General features: G+C 40.9%; 2 protein-coding genes across 8 annotated transcripts in view; one reads left to right on the top strand and one right to left on the bottom strand.

The window, feature by feature from the left end:
• The window catches only part of LOC118395861 (G1/S-specific cyclin-D2-like), a 282,011-nt gene extending 276,821 nt beyond the window's left edge, over window positions 1-5,190 (bottom strand). The window contains exon 1 of one of the 2 annotated variants that reach the window (XM_035789843.2): window positions 5,087-5,190. The gene's annotated coding sequence lies outside the window, so the exon portion shown is untranslated. The remainder of the gene's footprint in view (window positions 1-5,086) is intronic. The other variant, XM_052466070.1, reaches the window with a different exon arrangement.
• Window positions 5,191-8,098: 2,908 nt separating this feature from the next.
• The window catches only part of LOC118395862 (lysine-specific demethylase 7B-like), a 50,783-nt gene continuing 41,651 nt past the window's right edge, over window positions 8,099-17,230 (top strand). For 3 of the 6 annotated variants that reach the window (XM_035789845.2, XM_035789846.2, XM_035789847.2), the window contains exon 1: window positions 8,100-8,628. In XM_035789845.2, coding sequence (XP_035645738.1) covers window positions 8,525-8,628 — 104 coding nt within the window. In that variant the 5' untranslated portion in view covers window positions 8,100-8,524. Of the gene's footprint in view, window positions 8,629-17,230 lie in introns of all 6 variants that reach the window. The other 3 variants (XM_035789850.2, XM_035789848.2, XM_035789849.2) reach the window with 3 other exon arrangements.

Below are 17,230 nucleotides of genomic sequence, written 5' to 3' on the forward strand. Positions count from 1 at the left end.
CATATGGAATCACGTAGTTACCAAAAAAAGTGTTAAACAAATTCAAATATATTTTATATTAGAGATTCTTACAAGTAGCCACCCTTTGCCTTGATGACAGCTTTGCACACTCTTAGCATTCTCTCAAACAGCTTCATGAGGTTGTCACCTGGAATATATTTCAATTAACAGGTGTGCCTTGTAAAAAATTGTCATTTTAATCCATAGAGACGTGAAGGAGAAGCTCGTCGGATGTTGATCTCTTCTCGGCTGGGTCCTCATTGGGACCAAAGTTCCTTGTTGTTAAGAGACTCTTTCTGCTCTTGCAGTCGCTAAATACAGAGGCCAACAAGGCAGAGTTAAAAAGTTAATTTGTAGAATTTATTTCCTTCTTAATGTGTTTGAGACAATCAGTTCTGTTGTGACAGGGTAGGGGTGATATACAGAAGATAGTCCTATTTGGTAAAATGTCAAGTCCATATTATGGTAAAATACCAAGTCCACGGCTCAAATAAGAGAAATGACAGTCCATCATTATTTTCAGACATGGTCAGTCAATGCGGAACATTTTAAAAACTATGAATGTTTCTTCAAGTGCAGTCACAAAACCGTCAAGCGCTATGATGAAACTGGCTCTCATGAGGACCACCACAGGAATGGAAGACCCAGAGTTACCTCTGCTGCAAAGGATAACTTTTAGAGTTACCAGCCTCAGAAACGCAGCCCAAATAAATGCTTCACAGAGTTAAAGAAACAGACACATAACAACATTAACTGTTCAGAGGAGACTGCGTGAATCAGGCCTTCATGGTTGAATTGCTGCAAAGAAACCATTACTTAAGGACACCAATAAGAAGAAGAGACTTGCTTGGGCCAGGAAACATGAACAATTGACTTTAGATCTGTCCTTTGGTCTGATGGGTCCAAATTTGAGTTTTTGGTTCCAACCTCCGTGTCTTTGTGAGATGCAGAGAAGGTGAACGGATTATCTCTGCATGTGAGGTTCCTTCCGTGAAGCATGGAGGAGGCGGCGTGATGGTGCTTTGCTGGTGACACTGTCAGTGATTTATTTAGAATTCAAGGCACACTTAACCAGCATGGCTACCACAGCATTCTGCAGCGATACGCCATCCCATCTGGTTTGCGCTTAGTGGGACAATCATCTGTTTTTCAACAGGACAATGACCCAACACACCTCCAGGCTGTTTCAGGGATAATTGACCAAGAAGCATAGTGATGTAGTCGATCAGATGACTTGGCCTCCAAAATCACCCGACCTTGACCAAATTGAGATGGTTTGGGATAAGTTGGACTGCAGAGTGAAGGAAAAGCAGCCAACAAGTACTCAGATATACAGTTGAAGTCCGAAGTGTACCGTAGCCAAATATATTTAAACTCAGTTTTTCACAATTCCTGACATTTAATCCTAGTAAAAATTCCCTGTCTTAAGTCAGTTAGGATCACCAATTTATTTTTAGGATGTGAAATGTCAGAATAATAGTAGAGAGAATAATTTCTTTCAGCTTTTATTGCTTTCGTCACATTCCCAGTGGATCAGAAGTTTACATACACTCAATTAGTATTTGGTAGCATTGCCTTTAAATTGTTTAACTTGGGTCAAACGTTTCGGGTAGCCTTCCACAAGCTTCCCACAATAAGTTGGGTGAGTTCTGTCCCATTCCTCCTGACAGAGCTGGTGTAACAGAGTCAGGTTTGTAGGCCTCCTTGCTCGCACACGCTTTCTCAGTTCTGCTCACAAATGTTCTATGGGATTGAGGTCAGGGCTTTGTGATGCCCGCTCCAATACCTTGACTGTGTTGTTCGTAAGCAATTTTGCCACAACTTTGGAAGTACGCTTGGGGTCATTGTCCATTTGGAAGAACCATTTGCGACCAATCTTTAACTTCCTGACTGATGTCTTGAGATGTTGCTTCAATATATCGACATAATTTCCCATCCTCATGAAGCCATCGATTTTGTGACGTGCACCAGTCTCTCCTGCAGCAAAGTACCCACACAACATGATGCTGCCACCCCGTGTTTCACGGTTGGGATGGTGTTCTTCGGCTTGCAAGCCTCCCCCTTTTTCATCCAAACATAACGATGGTCATTATAGCCAAACAGTTCTATTTTTGTTTCATCATTTGTTTCATCAGAGGAAAATTTCTCCAAAAAGTACAATCTTTGTCCCCATGTGCAGTTGCAAACCGTAGTCTGGCTTTTTTATGTCGGTTTTGGAACAGTGGCTTCCTCCAGCATCTTCACAAGGCCCTCTGCTGTTGTTCTGGGATTGATTTGCACTTTTCACACCAAAGTACGTTCATCTCTAGGAGACAGAACGCGTCTCCTTCCTGAGCGGTATAACAGCTGCGTGGTCCCATGGTGTTTATGCTTGCGTAATATTCTTTGTACAGATGAACGTGGTACCTTCAGGTGTTTGGAAATTGTTCCCAAGGATGAGCCAGACTTGTGGAGGTCTACTATTATTTTTCTGAAGTCCAGGCTGATTTCTTTAGATTTTCCCATGATGTCAAGCAAAGAGGCACTGAGTATGAAGGTAGGCCTTGAAATACATCCACAGGTACACCTCCAATTGACTCAAACGATGTCAATTTGCCCATCAGAAGCTTCAAAAGCCATGACATAATTTTCTGGAATTTTCCAAGCTGTTTAAAGGCACAGTCAACTTAGTGTATGTAAACTTCTGACCCACTGGAATTGTGATAGAGTGAATTATATTTGAAACAATTGCCTATAAACAACTGTTGGAAAAATCACTTGTGTCATGCACAAGGTAGATATCCTAACTCACTTGCCAAAACTATAGTTTGTTAACAAGACATTTGTGGAGTGGTTGAAAAACTAGTTTTAATGACTCCAATCTAAGTGCATATAAACTTCCGACTTCAACTGTATGTGCAAACTCCTTCAGGACTTTTGGAAAAGCATTCTTCATGAAGCTGGTTGAGAGATTGCCAAGAGTGTGCAAAGCTGTCATCATGGCAAAGGGTGGCTACTTTGAAGAATCTCAAATATAAAATATATTTTGATTTTTTGGTTACTACAGGATTTCATATGTGTTATTTCATAGTTTTTATTTGTTCACTATTATTCTACAGTGTAGAAAATAGTAAAAATAAGTCTCCTGCAAGATAGACACTACTATATAACTATAAATAACTAGGCCTACACACAGACCTCTCCCTCCCTGCCAGAAGACAAAGTGTTCCAATCCTGAGCCCTTCTGACAGGAAGCTTTAGCCCTCCCCCCAAAATCCCCCGTCCTTCACTAGATGTGGCGTACCGAATATGTACAGTGCCTACAGACGTCACGTTGTACAATGAAGGCTGTGCCCACATCCTTTGTTCTAGCCCCAGACCTAAGATGGCTTCTACATCTTCCCAACTCCCCACTGGTGTCTGTAGCAGAGTAACGACAGGAAGAACAATTACCTACTAGAGCTTTTCTGTTCTGAACTAATAACTTGAAGTAGAAAATCACACCAAGTTTTCCTTTGGTATTTTACATCTTTGAACTGTGGAGTTGTTGTACAAATCTCTCCTCTGGGACCCCCAGCTGTTCCATGTGTTTTGACTATTCCACATCTAGCACGCCTGATTCAACTTGTCAGTTGAGGTTTCTAACTTGCAAATGTTCTACATAGTTTGAGCAGAAAACTTGGTAATTAACTAGAATTACCATAATCTATTGCATGGTAACTTGTCTGGTCTGTGTTTCTTTTAAGCCTGCTATGTAAGAGAGAAGAATGCTTGATCAGGAGGGGAGACATACATATAGCAGTTTCTTCGCAAGGTATCTCTACCTGAAAATACATGACCTAAGTGAGTGATAGCTGGTATTCAGCAGTCATAAAAGTATGCCTTATTTACTTTGAAAAACTACTAAAATAGTGATTTTGTCAGACAGCATAATAAAGTCATCAAATAAAACAAATGTAATATACATATCAACTGAAATATTTTCTTAAAGTAATATGAATAACTGATCATTAATAAATGATAAGCTGTCATGGGCAGTCACTACCATAATGGGCCTTTTATTAATTGTTTTATTCTGTCATTACAACATTCAACATAGTGCATTTATTGTTGAAAAAAATAATTGAAAATCATGATTATTTTTTAATAATTGAACCAAACCTGAAGCACTACTAATAGCCTCCCTATTGTTCCTTCCATTTGTTAACTATGAATTCCATCAAGAAATATATTAGGGAAATAGACACATCCAAGTAGCCTAAGTCAGTCTCCATTCAAGCAAGACTCCATTCAAGTAAGACTCCATTCAAGTAAGACTCAGATGTTCAAGTCCATCTTTTTTATTTATTTAATAAAGTAAGTTAAGAATAAATTGTTATTTACAATGACGGCAGTAGGTTAACTGCCTTGTTCAGGAGCATTACACCAGCTCTATTGTCACGCGCATCATTTGGACTATGCAGGCTGGTTCACACAATCTGAACACATCTGGAACAGACCCACAAACTTTCTCAATTTCGAAAAGCATTTAACGCTGCATTGGATTAATGGTAAAGTAACTTTTATATTGTTACAAAAAGCGCCGTGGCTGATGAGCAGCAATGGACTTGTGTGAGCCACAGCTGTAGCGGACACCTACTGTACAGCCACACATTTGACAGTCGTAACAAAGCAGCGAGATGCAGAATCTTGCGTAGCCTCTTCCCTCCAGCAGCGGGAGAACTACAGATTTGCGCAACAATGGGCTGGCGATTATCGCGACAGTTTTGTGGTTGGTTGTTATTGAAGAACAATCACAGCTGAAAATGTAGCTTTGGGACACAACATCGAGAGTCTGTGCTCCCGATGTTGTATCCCAAAGCTACTGAAAACATGTTTTTTTTTGTGTTACAATAGTGAAAAAGGGGACATTAATTGAGTAATTTATGCTGTTCACGGAATTTGTTAACTCTCACCGGATGTCTGCCAAAAATTGTACTTGCGCTCGAGCTCAATCCATCAACAGCCAAACGTTATTACTATCAGCCTACGATTGATGTAGAAAGATATATATTTTGTAGAAAAATGTTTTGTGACAAAATATACCCTCGTTTTCCCTTAGTCTTACCTTAGTGAAGTCTTCAAGTCCTGCGTTGTTTCCAACGATAAATCTCTTTTGTAATGATAAAATAAATTGTTTTTCACACAACGTGCAAGACTTGTTTACAAAGTTTCTGCCAGATCTCCGATTGGTCCCCGTAATATAAAGGCAACGCCCCAACTCCGTCACTGTCGGAGAATTACTATAGCCTAAACTGTTTCATCAAAATTACGCTAGGTGGTGGTCTTTACCCAAAATTGAAGAACAGTATAGTGGGATACCGTTAATGGTTTATAAATATAGCCTAAATCCACTTACAAATAGTTGTGCATCCCAATATTGCAACCTAACGCCCCCTATCTGAGATATCTACTGCAGCCCTTATCCTCCACATGCAACACGTGTTCTGACAGTCACATTCTGTTAAAGGTCCCGAAAGCAAACACATTCCTGGGTCGCTCATCTTTTCAGTTCGCTGCAGCTAGCGACTGGAACGAGCTGCAACAAACACTCACACTGGACAGTTTCAGCTCAGTCTCTTCATTCAAAGACGCAATCATGTACACTCTTACTGACAGTTGTGGATGCTTTTGCGTGATGTACTGTTGTCTTTACCTTCTTGCCCCTTGTGCTGTTGTCTGTGCCCAATAATGTTTGTACCCTGTTTTTTTGTGCTCCTACCATGCTATGTTGTTGTCTTTAGGTATCTCCTTATATGTAGTGTTGTGTTGTCTCGCTTGTAGTAATGTGTGTTTTGTCCTATATTTTGAATCATGTATTTTTATTTTTAAACCCAGACACCGTCTCGCAGGAGGCCTTTTGCTAGGTGTCATTGTAGGTAAGAATGTGTTCTTAAATTACATGCGTAGTTAAATAAAGTTTAAATAAATCAAACATAATAAAGGAATGCTAATATAACGACCTGCTTTATATGTACATTAGTTGTATCCTGCCATAGCCATATCTTTAAAGCAATCTGCAATATTGTGGCCTAATTTGGGGCGGCAGTTAGCCTAGTGGTTAGAGCGTTGGACTGGTAACCGAAAGGTTGCAAAATTTCATCCCGAACGAACAAGGCAGTTAACCCACTGTTCCTAGGCCGTCATTGAAGATAGGAAGTTGTCCTTAACTGATTTGCCTAGTTAAATAAAGGTAAAATATATGTATGTGCAAATATATTAGCTGTTGCTCAATGGTTATTTAAATAAAATAATACATATTTTACCCTCATAACCTAGACTAAGATGTGTTTTTACAAACAATGTAAAACATTGTATATTGTAACTTCAAAGTGAAAAGCCATGGATCATTCATTGCACCCCTGAACCCCTCTATTACATTTCTCTAGCCCCATCCTCAGCAGTTGGTGGGGCTGCCATTTGGCAGAACATTTGATTAAAGAGATTCTCTGGTACTTTTGTATACTTTTTAGCCAGTAGTTCAGAAGTAGTGCTCCTGAGCCAGTGCTCATGAGCCAGGTCCCTGAAAATTGGTATTACATCACATAAACTACATTACCAAATGTATGTGGACACTTGCTTGTCAAACATCTCATTCCAAAATCATGGGCATTAATATGGAGTTGTTTCCGGGAAGGCTTTCCACTAGATGTTGGAACATTGCTGCAAGGATATGCTTCCATTCAGCCACAAGAGCATTACTGAGGTCGGGCACTGCTGTTAGGCGATTAGGCCTGGCTCACAGTCAGTGTTCCAGTTCATCCCAAAGGTGTTAGATGGGGTAGAGGTCAGGGCTCTGTGTACGCCAGTTAAGTTCTTCCACACCGATCTCGACAAACCATGAAAAACAGCCCCAAACCATTATTCCCCCCCCACCAAACTTTTTGTCCGTCAGACTGGCAAATTATGTTATTCTCTATGCATAGTCACTTTAATAACTCTACCTACATGTACATATTACCTCAATTATATCGACTAACTGGTGCACTCGCACATTGAATCTGTACCTGTACCCCCTGTATATAGCCTCGTTATTGTTAATGTTATAAGGCATTTTTAAAAAATTGTTTTTTTTTTTACTGTACTGTCAGAGTGACAGATGGTGAAGAGTGAATCATCACTATTTCCACTACTTAGAGTCCAATGGTGGAAAGCTTTACACCACTCCAGCTGATGTTTGTCATTGCACATGGTGATCTAATGTGACACAACAGAGCAACTACATGCTCTGCCATGTAAACCCATTTCATGAAGCTCCTGACAAACAGTTCTTGTGCTGACACTGCTTCCAGAGGCAGTTTGGAACTTGATAGTGAGTGTTGCAACCGAGGGCAGACAAAACAAAATGGACTTGCTACGGGGCTTCAGCACTCAGTGGTTCCATTCTGTGAGCTTGTGTGGCCAACGATTTTGTGACTGAGCCATTGTTGCTCCTATACGTTTCCACTTCACAATAACAGCACTTACAGTTGACTGCGGCAGCTCGAGTAGGGCAGAAATTTGACGAACTGACTTGTTGGAATCCTATGACGGTGCCACGTTGAAAGTCACTGAGCTCTTCAGTAAGGCCATTCTACTGCTAATGTTCGTCTATGGAGAGTACATGGCTGTGTGCTCGATTTTATACACCTGTCAGCAATGGGTGTGGCTGAAATAGCTGAATCACTCATTTGAATAGGTGTCCACATACTTTTGTATATGTAGTGAATCTTGTCATGGCCCCCATATCATCCCGTTGCTGAGGTGATCTCAAGACTGAATAGATCTGAATAGGTCTACCATGCCATTAAAGGTATACTCAGCGAAATGATGTTGCTACAAGCAACACCACAGATATTGGTTGTGTTCCCCTGCTCAGACTTTGCGTGCATCAACCAATGGTTGCGTGCCACATCATAAACTGTGTAATCGACTGACATGTTGCTATAGCATATTACGTGGTTAGCTGATATGTAAAATACCTATCCAGGCTTTGTAAGATCTGTCAGGCGTCAGCAACGCCTGGGCATAGGAACGTGCCCATTCATGCGCGCCATACAAGACTTCGCCCTTACACAGTATCTGTACATGTGTATGGGTTCGCTTCACCCTGTTAACGAGTGGTAGCCAGGGGACCAAGACCGAAATTGACCCATTATGCTGTTTACGTCCTGCATCTATGTCTTATCGATGAGTCTACCTTTAATTTACAATTTGGAGCACCTGGGGCCAATAGCTCTGGCATGTTACACTATGAAGCAAACAAAATACTTTCTTAAAGTTTAGGACAACATATAAAGTGCATGCACGTGTATACATCCGACATTATGGTGTTGCATTCGTAATTTGGGTTTAATAGTATTATTATAGATGACTGATTGTCATAAACACATGACGTTTTAGACTGAGTGGTTATTTTTTTGTCTTCTGAAACGTTTTCGTAATTTATCGTTTCGCATTCGGCTTTTTCCGTGTGTGGTGGACATAGTCCCCGCCCAACTTTCTGCCTGCGTTGTTTGGGGACACTATGAAGATGGCGGCAGCCTCGCTGTATTGTGTCTGCCAGCAGTCGTATGATGTTAGCCGGTTTATGATTGAATGCGACATTTGTAAGGACTGGTTTCATGGCAGGTAAGGAGCCGACATATTCCTTAATTACATGTACGAAAATTACATAAGTACGTGAAGTTGTATTGCGATGTCAGTCTGTGGTTCAATCAAGACAGCGCAGCGCGAGCACCCAGTGTGAGCGAACGGATCTCCGCGGAGGTCCAACTCGGTTACTCTTACCCTTAACCCCAGCCAGTTTCTTGTATGCCTACAAACGACGATTCGGTAGTTGACATCGGAGTAATGAGATTGCTAGCTATTTCATAGTCTTTGATTAAGAGTTGGACAGTTGGTTTGTTAGCCAATTGTACTTTATTAGCCATAGATGAAGCTTTGTCAGAAACTTTCAATCAAGCATAACTACTGTTAGTTGCTCTGTTGTCAGTAACTAGTGCTTGTCGAGTTGGCAGCCACCCTGAACCTTCACCAGCTGTAGTTCTGGCGCGACGATGTCAGATTATCCTGATTACCCTTTTTCAGAGAAGGTTGACTTTCGGTGGTTTGGGGGGGGGGGGGGGGCAATAAACAATTGGCGAAATAATGAGTTTTGCTGTCTACTCTTTGCCAGTAGAGGAAGTAGCCTGAATTATAGTGACATTATTTTGCTGTTGGGCAATGTTCGTCTCATCAGTGAGAAATGGACCAAAAAGGAGTGTAATGTTAAAGTCGAGGACAGGAAATTTAAATGACCCAAATGAACAAATACGTGCACATGGTGAGAGCCATCTAGGGTTAGAAAGAAGAAACACATTTTAAAGGAAAATGCACATGTTTGACATCCCTCAAACATCACATTTTTTTCTAAATAGGAAAGTTGACATCCTCAAACTCATAGTTCCCAATGGGGCAAGGATAAGACATTGCAATAAATTATTTCAGCCAAACTGCTTGGTTCATGCCAATGAGGCCACTCATCATGCATATCAGAGGTGGTCCACAGTACACCCATATCAGTGTGCATTCTGTGATGTTTAGCTTTACAGAAAACAACATAACATTTTGGGCTTATGCAACTATGAAGTGTGGTGCCAGAAACTGAGCAAGGAATTCAAGGTGTCTGTCTGCTCCCTAAAATGGATCAAGGCATGAATGCTGCACTACAACTAGAGTGTTTGTGTGTGTGTATGAAAATGTGTTTACTGAAGGCTCTCTCAACAAAGGGATCGTAGTCAGGGGCTTGTCTGTTACGCCCTCCATTCCTCTGTGCCCCCAGGTCTGGATGGCTCCCCAGCATGGTAGATTATGTGGGCCCAGCCGCATCCCTTTTTGGTGGGGTTACCTTGCCTGAGCCTGTGTGTTGTCTCTATTGTTGGGAGCCCTCTCTTCCTCTGTAGTGTTGCCTGTCCCAATAGGATTATTCTGTCTAGCCGGTAGGCTGTGTTATTATCAGGCACTGAGCACACGCCAGTTGGGGAGCTGCAGGGGCGAGTGCTCAGGGGTGTGTTTTTTATATTCATGCCAGACATTAATCTTAAACTCTTACTGATTTGTACCATGCTTTACCCATTCCTGGATCTTTCTTCAGAGTTTCTCTCTCCTGGAGAATGTTGCTTTCCTGCTTCCTTCAGTCAGTGCCATCGAAGATACAAGTATTTAGATGGCTTCCTAGAATTCTGACTCTCAAAAGTGTGTGTGTGACTGACTGACTGACGAAGACTGATAGCACCTCCATTGGCCTTAGGCAAGTTCAGTGTTCCATTTATCAATGTCCCTCCAGGATGAAAACACCAGGGAGAGATGTATGGCCCATGTGATTAAATCCTTAAGTGTTTTAGTATGATTGGTCTGGTGGTTTACTCTATGTAGGCCACTACTATGTCATTATGATAGCTCTGGGATGAGTGATATTATTTTAATGGTGTGTGTCTGTCCACATGTGCGAGAGGCTGACATATCATGTAGATGTTATTGCTTTACCTCTAATCATCCAGTGTTGCGCAGCCTTTCAACTCCAGTAATTGGTTTTGTGAGTCCATGTTTTATAGTAGCTATTGGAATGGTTTCAGTGTTAGTCAAATTATATTAATCAAGACCATATCAATGGTTATTAAATAGGGAATATAAATCAATCTGAATTAGGCTTACTGCCCATTACATTTTATGAATGAAGCACTGGGAGTAGATTGTCACTGGCTGTAGTCAATTTCAGTATGGGCTTGGATAATACACATTTTAAAAGACTTGATGGCCTTCATTCAGTGACACTCATGAGAACTGTATTTTTTTCCTTCTCACTAAATGCATTGTAGCCCACTTGGTGTCTGCCTTGGGTTGTTTATGAAAATAGGACATTGAAGAAGCCTTGTTGAAGCATAACTTGTAAATGATGGGACACACCATCTATGAAATACTTTATACATGTGGTTCTGGAGTTTATCCTGCTCAGGTCACAGGGTGAGGAATAACACCTGCCATCAATCATGTTTAGGCTGTAGTTGGGTCCAGGATTTCTGACCAATGGGCACTGACCTATAAAAACTCAGGGCCCAATAGGCTAATCATACAAGGGGTTTGTTGTGTGTAGCCTATGTTCTCGACTTGCATCCTGTCACAGGAAGTTGGCCCTGAGAGGCAGGCAGGACAGTGGCCTTGTCAGCATAGGTGGCCAGAGGGGGCTGCTTCCTCTGACGTGGGGACTACACTTCCTACAATAATTATTCTTCATGGCCCTTAAGTAGTCTCTCTGCTGAGAAAGGCTGCAGCCTGGCATGGTTCAAACAAAGAGTGACACAAACCGGGGATGAGGGGGAAGACTTACTTTATTTTTCCTGTCCTTCTCTTCGCTACGTTTCCTGCCTCCCGGCTATGTGTTGAGTGAAGTCTTTTGTGAGAGGTTGTTCTCCCAGACTCCTGTCCCGCGGCAAGTCTTTGTTTCTGAATAACGTTAAAGTTGGTGACTGGTGAACTCTGAGTTCATAGCCAGGTGCCTATCTTGACTCCCAGCTCAAATTCAAATAAAATCCATCAAATTGCATTTGTCACATGGGTTGAATGTGTAGACTTTACCGTGAAATGCAGTTAAAAACCTCATAAGGATTGGACTCTTCATCTCAATTTCTGCCTAAAATGACACCCAACTCTAACTGCCTGTAGCTCAGGACCTTATCCAAGGATATGCATATTCTTGATACTATTTGAAAGGAAACACTTTGAAGTTTGGAGATGTGAAATTAATGTAGGAGAATAACACATTAGATCTGGTAAAATATTTTTTGAAACATGCGTTTCTTATTTTTGTTGCATCACCTTTTGAAATGCAAAAGAAAGGCCAAACATTGAGATAGGAAGCTGGTGATCATTTAGAAGTTGTCCACAACATGGAAACAGTGTGTGTGAAAAGTTTCAGACTGATACATTCAAGAATGAGAGAGATACTAAATATTATGTATGACGTCTCCCGGGTGTCGCTTACGAGTTTGTCCAAATGTACCCAAGTGGCCGACTTGGTCAATTGATACATTTTCAAGTACGTAACTATAGAGAACATACATTTTTTATTACCATAGCTTTTGTGTAAGTTTACACACCCATAAAAGGTACTAACCTTCACACCTCTAGATGACCGGGTGGGGGTGGAGCCAGAGATGGCAGAGGGGTCAGACTGGAGTAACCAGTTCCTATATTTGAATGCGTGGGGGATGGATGACTTGAATGTTGTCTCTATGGAGTTTGCTCCAAAGGTCACCTGACTCTCTACCACTTTTGAGGATTTAAAAAAAATTCAGAACTCAAGTTTACTATTACTTACATTATTTAACCTTTACTTTAGCATGGGGTGAACCCTGCATCAATACATCAAATACACATACAGTACCAGTCAAGAGTTTGGACACAGCTACTCATTCAAGGCTTTTTATTTATTTGTACTATTTTCTACATTGTAGAATAATAGTGAAGACCCTGTGGCACCCCCATAGAGACTGCCAGAGGTCTGGACAACAGGCCCTCCGATTTGACACACTGAACTCTACCGGAGAAGTAGTTGGTGAACCAAGCGAGGCAATCATTTGAGAAACCAAGGCTGTTGAGTCTGCCAATAAGAATGTGATGATTGACAAAGTCGAAGCCTTAGCCAGGTCGATGAATACGGTTGCACAGTAATGTCTCTTATCGATGGTGGTTATGATATCGTTTAGGACCTTGAGCGTGGCTGAGGTGCACCCATGACCAGCTCTGAAACCAGCGGAGAAGGTACGGTGAGATTCGAAATGGTCGATAATCTGTTTGTTAACTTGGCTTTCAAAGACCTTGGAAAGGCAGGGTAGAATAGATATAGGTCTGTAGCATTATGAGTCTAGAGTGTATCCCCCTTTTGAAGAGGCGGATGACTGCTTCAGCCTTCCAATCTATGGGAATCTCAGACGGTACGAAAGAGGTTGAACAGGCTAGTAATAGGGGTTGCAACAATTTCGGCAGATCATTTTAGAACGAGAGGGTCCAGGTTGTCTAGCCCAACTGATTTGTAGGGGTCCAGATTTTGCAGATCTTTCAGAACATCAGCTATCTGGATTTGGGTGAAGGAGAAGTGGGGGAGGTTTAGGCGAGTTGCTGTGGGGAGCGAAGGGCTGTTGACCAGGGTAGGGGTAGCCAGGTGGAAAGTAAGGCCAGCCATAGAAAAAAGCTTCTCGAAATTCTCCAATTATTGTGGATTTATCCATAGTGACAGTATTTCCTAGCCTCAGTGCAGTGGTTGATATATTATCGAATAGATATTTGAAAAACACCTTGAGGATTGATTATAAAAAAAACATTTGCCATATTTCTGTCGATATTATGGACATAATTAGGATTTTTTTTCCGGCGTTGTCGTGACCGCAATTTCCGGTGGATTTCGCAACATAACGTGACCAACAAAAGGAGGTATTTTGGGTATAAAAATAATCTTTATGGAACAAAAGGAATATTTGCTGTCTAACTGGGAGTCTCGTCAGTGAAAACATCCGAAGATCATCAAAGGTAAACGGTTAATTTGATTGCTTTTCTGATTTTCGTGACCAAGCTTCCTGCTGCTAGCTGGACATAATGCTATGCTAGGCTGTCGATAAACTTACACAAACGCTTATCTTGCTTTGGCTGTAAAGCATCATTTCAAAATCTGAGATGACAGGGTGATTAACAAAAGGCTGTGAAGCAGCTGTGTTTCACTATATTTCACTTGTGATTTCATGAATATGAATAATTTCTAGTAATATTTTTTGACCGTTGCGCTATGCTAATTAGTGTAGTTGATGACGATTCTCCCGGATCCGGGATGGGTAGTTCCAAGTTAATTAAGTGTGCCTTGAATTCAAAATAATTCACTGATAGTGTCACCAGCAAAGCACCCCCACACCATCGCTCCTTCTCCATGCTTCACGGTGGGAACCGCACATGCAGAGATCATCCGTTCGCCTACTCTGCATCTCACAAAGACAATGTTGGAACCAAAAATCTCAAATTTGGACTCATCAAACCAAAGGACATATTTACTCCGGTCTAATGTCCATTGCTCGTGTATCTTGTCCCAAGCAAGTCTCTTTTTCTTATTGGTGTCCTTTAGTAGTGGCTTCTTTGGAGCAATTTGACCATGAAGGTCTTCACGCAGTCTCCTCTGAATAGTTAATTTTGAGATGTCTGTTACCTTTCCTGTGTCGGTCCTCATGAGAGCCAGTTTCATCGTAGCACTTGATGGCTTTTGCGACTGCACTTGAAGAAACTATCAAAGTTCTTGAAGTGTTCCGTATTGACTGACCTTAATGTCTTATTTTTTTATGGCTGCAGGGACAGTATTGAGTAGCTTGGATGAAAAGGTGCCCATTGTAAATGGCCAGCTCCTCAGTCGCTAATATATGCATATTATTATTATTAGTATTGGATAGAAAATACTCCGATGTTTCTAAAGCTGTTTGAATTATGTCTGTCTGAGTATAACAGAACTCATATTGCAGGTAAAAACCTGAGAAATTCCACTTCCTGTTTGTATTTTTTCTGGGGATGGAAGATTTTCAACCAAGCTCTCATTGAAATTACAGCGAGATATGGATGAGTTTTCATTTCCTACGCCTTCCACTAGATGTCAATAGAACGTTGTCTGATGACTAATGTGAAGGGGAGTCGAATGAGACAGGAAATAGTCACCAGTGCCACAAGTTGACCATTCTTTCACCATGCGCGTTCACAGGGGAAGGACCTGCGTCCCACCGGTCATCTGAAGTCATTCTAATTCTCCGGTTGGAACGTTATTCAAGATGTATGTAAACAACGTTGATTCATACATTGATGTATGTAAACACATTGATTCAGTACATTGTTTGACTGTTATGGAACTTTTGGACATTTCATCACGTTATTTATTTTATTTTTATTTTATCTTTATTTAACTAGGTAAGTCAGTTAATTACAAATTCTTATTTTCAATGACTGCCTAGGAACAGTGGGTTAACTGCCTGTTCAGGGGCAGAACGACAGTGGAAAATCACTTGATATTTTTGGAACTAGTGAATCTAATACGCCAATGTAAACTCCGATTTCTTTATATAAATATGAACTTCATCAAACAAAACATGCATGTATTGTGTAACATGATGTCCTATGAGTGTCATTCCATATATGGAATCATTTCATAGATGTGATGTCTTATTCTACAATGTAGAAAATAGTACAAAAAAAGAAAAACCCTTGAATGAGTTGGTGTGTCCAGACTTTTTATGGGTACTATCTATACACATTTTATAGTATATAGAGTATGAGGAACACAATCACTATAATATGTGGACCAATAGGCAATAAGACACTCAAAAGCCACATCATGTGGTCCTGAATGATGTCATCATTGCCCTTGATTCTAAGCAATATTGTGCTGCTATTTTTATTGACTTGGCCAAAGCTTTTGATACGGTAGACCATTACATTCTTGTGGGCCGGCTAAGGAGTATTGGTGTCTTTGAGGGGTCTTTGGCCTGGTTTGCTAACTACCCCTCTGAGTGCAGTGTATAAAGTAAGACAATCTGCTGTCTCAGCCACTGCCTGTCACCAAGGGAGTACCCCAAGGCTCAATCCTATGCTCCACGCTCTTCTCAATTTACATCAACAATATAGCTCAGGCAGTAGGAAGTTCTCTCATCCATTTATATGCAGATGATACAGTCTTATACTCAGCTGGCCCTCCCCAGATTTTGTGCTTGACGCCACCCATCCCGGTACCGGGATAATTGTCATCAGCAACCGCTGAATAGCATAGCGCCACAGTCAAATAATATTACTAAAAAAGATTCATATTCATGAAATTACAAGTGCAATATTGCAAAACACAGCTTAGCCTTTTGTTAATCCACCTGTCTCAGATTTTGAAATTATGTTTTACAGCGAAAGCAATCCAAGCGTTTGTGTAAGTTTATCGATAGCATAACATTATGTACACTAACCATTAAGTAGCTAGGTCACGAAAATCAGAAAAGCAATCAATAAAATCGTTTACCTTTTGTTCTTTGGATGTTTTCACTCATGAGACTCCCAGTTACACAACAAATGTTCCCTTTGTTACATAAAGATGATTTTTATACCCAAAATACCGAAGTTTGTTTGTCGCGTTATGTTCAGAAATCCACAGGAAAGAGTGGTCACGACAACGCAGACATATATTCCAAATAATATCCATAATGTCCACAGAAACATGTCAAAAGTTTTTTTATAATTAATCCTCAAGTTTTTTAAAAAATATATTCAATAATATATCAACCGAGTGTGTAGCTTTTTCAATAACAGCGGGAGAATCAATGGCCGCTTTACTCAGTTGCGCAAAACTCACTCCGAGAGCCCCCACCTATCCACTTACGCAATGTGATCCTTCACGCTCATCTTTTTCAAAGTAAAAGCCTGAAACTATGTCTAAAGGCTGACACCTTAGGGAAGCCATAGAAAAAGGAATCTGGTTGATATCCCTTTAAATGGAGGATAGGCATGCATAGGAACAGAGGTTTCAAAATAAGAGGCACTTCCTGATTGGATTTTCCTCAGGCTTTCGCCTGCAATATCAGTTCTGTTATACTCGCAGACAATATTTTTACAGTTTTGGAAGTGTTTTTTTTATCCTAATCTGACAATTATATGCATGTTCTAGTTTCTGGGGCTGAGAAATAGGCCGTTTCAAATGGGTATGTTTTTTTAGACACAAACTAAAATCCTGCACCCTACACGCAAAAGGTTAAATGCTCTACAACAAAGCTTTCTTAGTGTCCAACAATCTTTCTCTACCCTTAACCTTGTTCTGAACACCTACAAAACAAAGGTCATGTGGTTTGGTAAGAAGAATGCCCCTCTTCCCACAGGTGTTATTACTACCTCTGAGGGTTTAGAGCTTGCGGTAGTCACCTCGTACAAGTACTTGGGAGTATGGCTAGACGATACACTGTCCTTCTCTCAGCACATATCAAAGCTTCAGTCTAAAGTTAAATATAGACTTGCTTTCCTCTATCGTAATAGCTCCCCTTTCACCCCAGCTTCCAAGCTAACCCTGATTCCAATGACCATCCTACCCACGCTAGATTATGGAGACATAATTTATAGATTGGCAGTTAAGGGTGCTCTCGAGCAGCTAGATGTCCTTTACCATTCGGCCATCAGATTTGCCACCAATGCTCCTTAT

The sequence above is a fragment of the Oncorhynchus keta genome, chromosome 17 (genome assembly GCF_023373465.1).
Source record: "Oncorhynchus keta strain PuntledgeMale-10-30-2019 chromosome 17, Oket_V2, whole genome shotgun sequence".
In the NCBI taxonomy this organism is placed as follows: domain Eukaryota; kingdom Metazoa; phylum Chordata; class Actinopteri; order Salmoniformes; family Salmonidae; genus Oncorhynchus; species Oncorhynchus keta.